Consider the following 6,000-nt stretch of genomic DNA (forward strand, 5'->3'; position numbering starts at 1 on the left):
AGACCAGTTTTAGGCTTTGCTTGTATCTTGATTGGGTGCAAGGTTTCAAAGTCTACTTTGATCAAAATGGTTTGTATTTGGAAATGTTGAAAACATTGAAACAGTTTGAAATTAGTTGATACTCATTCTTGTAAATCTCCTTCAACTTTGAATCCTTAATTGTTATGGATTATTATATTCTACTGTTGTTGGAAGCATGAAATATGGATGCATAATAAGCCTATTGGAAGCCAACCCTTATTTCAATTTTATTTGATCTCCATTGTTCTCTTGTAAATAGGATGGTGTTTCATTTGGGTTGGAAGCTAATCCAGAGGTTTACTTGCTAGGTTCCAACTGCTTTTGGTTAGATTCTTTTTGTGAAGCTTGACTTAATTTGTAAACCTGTTGAAGGCTTATTATTATGAATATTTTGGAATGAAATGCTATATATAACTTGTCCAACTGCAGGTTATATATGTATATTAATTATATCTTGAAGACTCTTTCTTATGATGTTTGAAAAATATTATTTTATTTGTTTCATCTTTTCCCCTTGAAACAATTGATTCTGATGCCTAAGTATACCATGAATTCCATTTTCATAGAAAGACAAGATGGGTGTAGATGGAATGAATCTACCAGAATCTGAAACACTTAAAACACACCTGAAAGTAAATGTGCTTCAAGGAGAAAGGTCTGACTGGCTGAGGAAAAGGATTTTAATTTTACTTTTTTAAATTCAAAGGCTCTGGATTCTGGAAGTTCATCCATGAAAATTAGCTAGTGAAGCAGAATCAATGATGTGATCCTTAATTTATTTTTATATATGCTAATTAAATTTGCCCATTTTCTTCTCTGATTAAGTAATGTAAACTTGTTTGTTGGTTTCAGGTAGATGATGAAGCCATTTAGTTCAAGAAGGAACTAATTATGTCCAAATTAACTTCTCTAACTTGATGATGATGATGTTGATGTTGTTTATACAGACCAGAAATTACCAAATCATCAGCTGTGAAAATCATATCTGCAAATGAAGACCGGTCACCGGTCGCCGTCGCGATACTGTTGGTAGTCTCTGCCAAATCACTACATCAGATTAGAAGCTCAACACATTCATTCTTAATTAGAGGATTAGAAGATATTGTCATTGTTTGTTGTTCAGTTTAATTGTAAATAAACTTTTCTGTCTTTCATATCTCAAAATGTCTACATGGAAGAGAATTATTCTTTTGACAGGATTAATACTAATTCTGAGAGAATAAAGCATCAAGATTATCTTAATAATATTGGAGATCCATTCTTCATCATTGCCATAATTTTGTCCACTTTATTATTTTAATTTCTTCTAATGCTTGGGGGGAAGCAGTATGATTTGCTACTTGTTTGAAAGTTTCCTGAGGTTCAAAGCAGTACGGTATCTGTACCAAGTGATTTATATATTATATTGGAATTTGAGTATAATTAAGACCACATTAATCTAACATTAATTGCAAATCACTTAACAGGAAAAGCTACATGACTAGTTCTATTCCATCTTGGGAACCCAGCATCCATGTAGCCCATATGGAAGACCATAAGGAAACTCTGCTCTCGCAATTTCTTCAAAGCTGCTACCATCTAACAACACTGCATATCCTCCACCATTCTTATCACTCACCATGGAGATCACAACACCTGCAATATTATATATGTTTTAAAAATTAACTTTACAAAGAAACCAATTAGAACGTACAGGATTAATTTTTATATACTCACCATCATCTTCAGCTGTTGCACCGGGGCGCGCCACGAAAAATGGTTCAGATGGCACAGCACCCTCTTCATACCAGTTCTTGGCTGTTTTCTCTGATAGATCAATCTGTAAAACACAGGGATTGAGAATTGAGAACAAGGGAAAACATTTGATTAATTGATTGATTGATTTCTCTCTCTTGTTTGGAGGTTAATTACTCATAAAAAAAAATTACCTTTGTGAGTGTGTTTGGGAAGTTACAAGGGCGTCTAGCTCCACAAGCATAAGCGTATCTATACTTCTTGCCCAACAAGGAAGGGTTGATGCTACACATATCCATCCCTCTTCCATGCTTCTCTGGGTCCAAAGCTGACACTAACTCCCCAGTTGGCCTTCCATCCAAAGGTATTATAAAACGCCCAACCCTGGCTTCAGGCAATACGTCTTGATGACTCCAAGACCGGAGGTTGTGCAGCCGGAGCTTATCAAGTATTGAAGTATCCGCGTTGTGTTCACAGCAGTCTGCGATGATAGCCGTCACACTCCCTCCGTCGTCTTCCCTGATCTCATAAGCGTTTATAAAATGGAACGTCACATATAGTGGAACCTCCACACTCGCCACCTTAAAATTTAAAAAGTGTTAATTTTGAATTCATATTCTGTATAAGAAAATAAAGTTACGCCCTCACTACGATCAAAACAGAGAATAAAAGAAGAAGAATCAATCTTACAATATTGCCAGTAGCTCTACACATGACATGCATGAAGGCTTTAGATTGAGGATGCCATTCAAACTTGTAAAGTGGTGTAGGCTCCGCCCTCAGCAGATTCCGAGCACAATACCTTAACGGCATCTCAGGTACTAAGATATAGTTTTCCGTGACAGGGAAGGAGTGTACCCACCCAGGCCCAGGCCCACCTCTGCAACTCACTCTCCCTATCACTTTCCTCTCATTTGTCCCCGCTTCCATCCTCACCACCCTATAACCCGAATTCATCAGATCCGGCAGCAACGTCAGAAGCTCCGACTCAGTTACCACCGGGTGCGCCGAGTGGATCAACCCACCCAACCTGTCGCTGTACTCAAACCTCCCTACCGTCTCCAACGTCTCTGGGTCAATCTCAATTGACCCTTTAACTGTCTCTGTCAAGCAGATGACGCGGCCATCGCCGAGGCGGACGACGCCAGTATTGGCGTTGTCCGTTAAGGAAGTACCGGAGAAGAGGTTTGCTAGTTCACCTACGTAGGAGAGGAAGTTTTGGGGTTTGGGTGGTGACTCTGAGAATTCACGGTAACAGAGCTTCTTGTTCTTCATGGCTGCCTTATAGGCTTCCGATTCGATCTGACGGTGGGCGGCGGTGACTCGGCCGTTATCGAAGTGGAGGCCGACGAGAGTGGCGTAGCCGTCGAATAGGTGGCGGAAGTGATAGTCGTCTCCTATGTTCCATAACCCCGGGCCGTTCCTTAAGTACGTCCCTCTCTGCATGTCATTCAAAAATTGTCTTTCAATCACTGCAAATTACAATTTACAAAACTAAGTACGAAAAATGTGAGAAGAGTGAGTACCAGCCAGAGTGGGATTTCTCCATGCACAAGAAGCTCTCCTTCCCATCTTTCTTGCCGGATGCTTTTCCACGCAGCCAGCTTAGGAGCATTGAGGGTTTCCATTGGTGGAGATGGATCTGGAATGATCACAGAAGGTCTAGGACTGGTGGCGACATTGGTGATGGTTAATTCTTGCAAGTTACGACGGTCTATGAAAGAGGGTAAAAATCCTTTCTTCAAGCTTGAGAGACCATTAATTCTAACACGTCCAAAGTCTTTGGAATCCTTTGAACTAGAAGGAAAAATGTTACTTCTTGCAAGTGCAGGAAAAAATATAGAAGCCATGGAAGAGAAGTTTGGAAAGGAGGGAGTGAACTGATAGGAGGAGAATATGGTAGGCTTAAGGGTGAGTGTTGATGTATTTATAGCCTAGGTTGGGAATCTTCTTCATCCTTGGCCAGAAGAATTTCTTTTCACTAGAAGACAAGGTTATTAATTATTATTATATCAAGGGTTTCAAGAATATCGGATTGGGAATCGCCGATCACCGATACAAATTTCTAATGATTTGATAAGGCTGGTTCCTGGATAAAACGAGCATGGATCGTCTATACGTACCAACAGGTGAATGTACATTTCAAAGCCAATCACATTTTAATTTTGTTTTCATAAAAAATCCCTCCTCCTCTTGTAAATGGCAGAAATAGAACAAGTGATTGCCTCTCACATATATGTTCACCTACGTGCAAAGGAATCGAACTGAATAAAAACACTTAAAATATTCTTTAAATCCTTCAGTTCTAGGGCTTTTTCAGATCGATTCAAGCCATTTCTAGATCAAAATCAGCATTGACTGCTTCCATCACTGGTTACACATTTTATGACCCAGGTTATTTAATTCCTCTATCTTGTCTTGATCACATGAGCTCAATATAGATGATACACTTATTTGCACCGCCATTAATGTGACATGAAAGATTCTTCCAATACAAGCATATTGAGGAACTTTCTCCCAGATGTTATTTATTTGCATGTTTTATTATCTCTCCTTACTGAAATGATCCGAGAGCCAAACTCTTTCTCTCTCAAGAGGGTTTATGTGGAATGCATATCTAAAAGGGTGCTTCCTGGTACATGGGAGGAATGATAGATAGCCCATCTAGATACCCGTTGAAATTACCACATCATCTTTTCATCTGGCGAAATCTAGCGTGAAATCTTGATAAATTCTCCAGTTATGAGTATTATTTATTCAACTTCATTGAATATTTTGTGTAGTATGCAAAAAAATTACTAGTTTTCAACTTATATCATAACATAGACTTGCATGCATAGTTTTAGAGATTAGTATTGGACCGATGATACTAATACATATTGTTGATATAAAAAAAAATTCAAGAAATTAAGAGCACTTTTATGGCCGACAATATCGTATCGAGTTGAAATTGATCGATACTCATTCTCTCATTCAGATACCATGAACTAAAACCCTACTTCTACACTATACATGTTACGTAATCAAACAAGAAAGTTTCATCACCATCCATCATAGGAGCTCTGACTCCAAGAGTGAGCTAACTAATGACAGACCTTATGATGCCTTATTTTGTTGCCTTTACCATGTGGTTCAATAACATCCATGGGATTTCGGTTCAATAAGGATTGTAAGGGTGTATTTTCTCAAGGGACTGTCTCAATGATCTCTATAGGTTTATTTAAAACTTGACATTTTCTTTTACTTATCTTTTATCTCATTTTCAAAATTTCTTTTGAGACTTGTAAAATAGGGCTTTTAGAAATAATTTAAAAATAACTACATATGTGAAATGACAGGATTTTGTCCTTGTTGAAAATAATATATTATACTAAAAGGATAAAAAATAATTATAAATTATTTGACACCTAAGGAGGTGTAAATAAGAAAACCCTCTTTCTTAAAATCATATATTGATTGGTAGCAGGTATAAGAGGTTCTCCATAATATTTTGAATAGTAGAAAATAGGGATCAAAGGGCTCTTACCTAAGACTTACTACAATAGGAAAAGGAATAAGAAAAAGGCTCTTTAGGAATGATTAAGAGTTTGAGATATAAGGAAGGGTGGGACCCACTGGGTTCACAAATTATGTAACATTGCATCATGCAAATGCTGTACAAGTGGCAAACAAGGAGACCAGATGATCTGTGTCCCCAGAAAATAGCACCACTGGACCACCATTGGGGTGAACAGTAAAAGGCTAAAAGCATCGTTTATTGATATGTTGGGCCCTAGCTAGGCCCATGGTGTACCTTTTCTACAGTCACAGGATCCAAGGGCCAAAGAGACTGCGTCTGTTGGGCCACCACCAATACTATATTTATCATTCTGGCTGATGGAACCATAGACCGATGTTCCTAGAACCAAACCGGTCCAGCAATAAGCGGTCTGAAAGCTCCAATAACCCGACCCAACCATGAACCATTGGGCCTAAAATATTTCCCCAAAACTGTGGCCTATTCACTAGAAAGCATGGTCTGCGTGATCCGAATTCTGACCGCAGTCAGATCAACCGGCCTAGGAATTCGGCTCTCCTCGAGCCGTGGTGGGAGCTGGAGGATCCAGCCCAGCCAAAACAGGGATGTTTGGGTCATTTCACAGGCACCCCCTATTTTGGCTGGGCTGGATCCTCCAGCTCCAGTCACGGCTGGAGGAAAGTCAGGACCCCGGCCTAGTGGGCTGATTAGTGGGTTACCCATTACTT

General features: G+C 39.1%; 1 protein-coding gene across 1 annotated transcript; it reads right to left on the minus strand.

The window, feature by feature from the left end:
• Positions 1-1,499: 1,499 nt before the first annotated feature.
• On the minus strand, positions 1,500-3,605 carry LOC122654905 (carotenoid cleavage dioxygenase 8 homolog B, chloroplastic). The gene is made up of 5 exons (XM_043849167.1): positions 3,282-3,605; positions 2,446-3,195; positions 1,950-2,336; positions 1,738-1,840; positions 1,500-1,656 (listed from the first exon to the last, which is right to left on the minus strand). The coding sequence occupies exons 1-5, from the start codon at positions 3,603-3,605 to the stop codon at positions 1,508-1,510; spliced, it is 1,713 nt and encodes a 570-aa protein (XP_043705102.1). The 3' UTR covers positions 1,500-1,507.
• Positions 3,606-6,000: the final 2,395 nt, after the last annotated feature.

This window comes from Telopea speciosissima, chromosome 3 (genome assembly GCF_018873765.1).
Source record: "Telopea speciosissima isolate NSW1024214 ecotype Mountain lineage chromosome 3, Tspe_v1, whole genome shotgun sequence".
In the NCBI taxonomy this organism is placed as follows: Eukaryota; Viridiplantae; Streptophyta; class Magnoliopsida; order Proteales; family Proteaceae; genus Telopea; species Telopea speciosissima.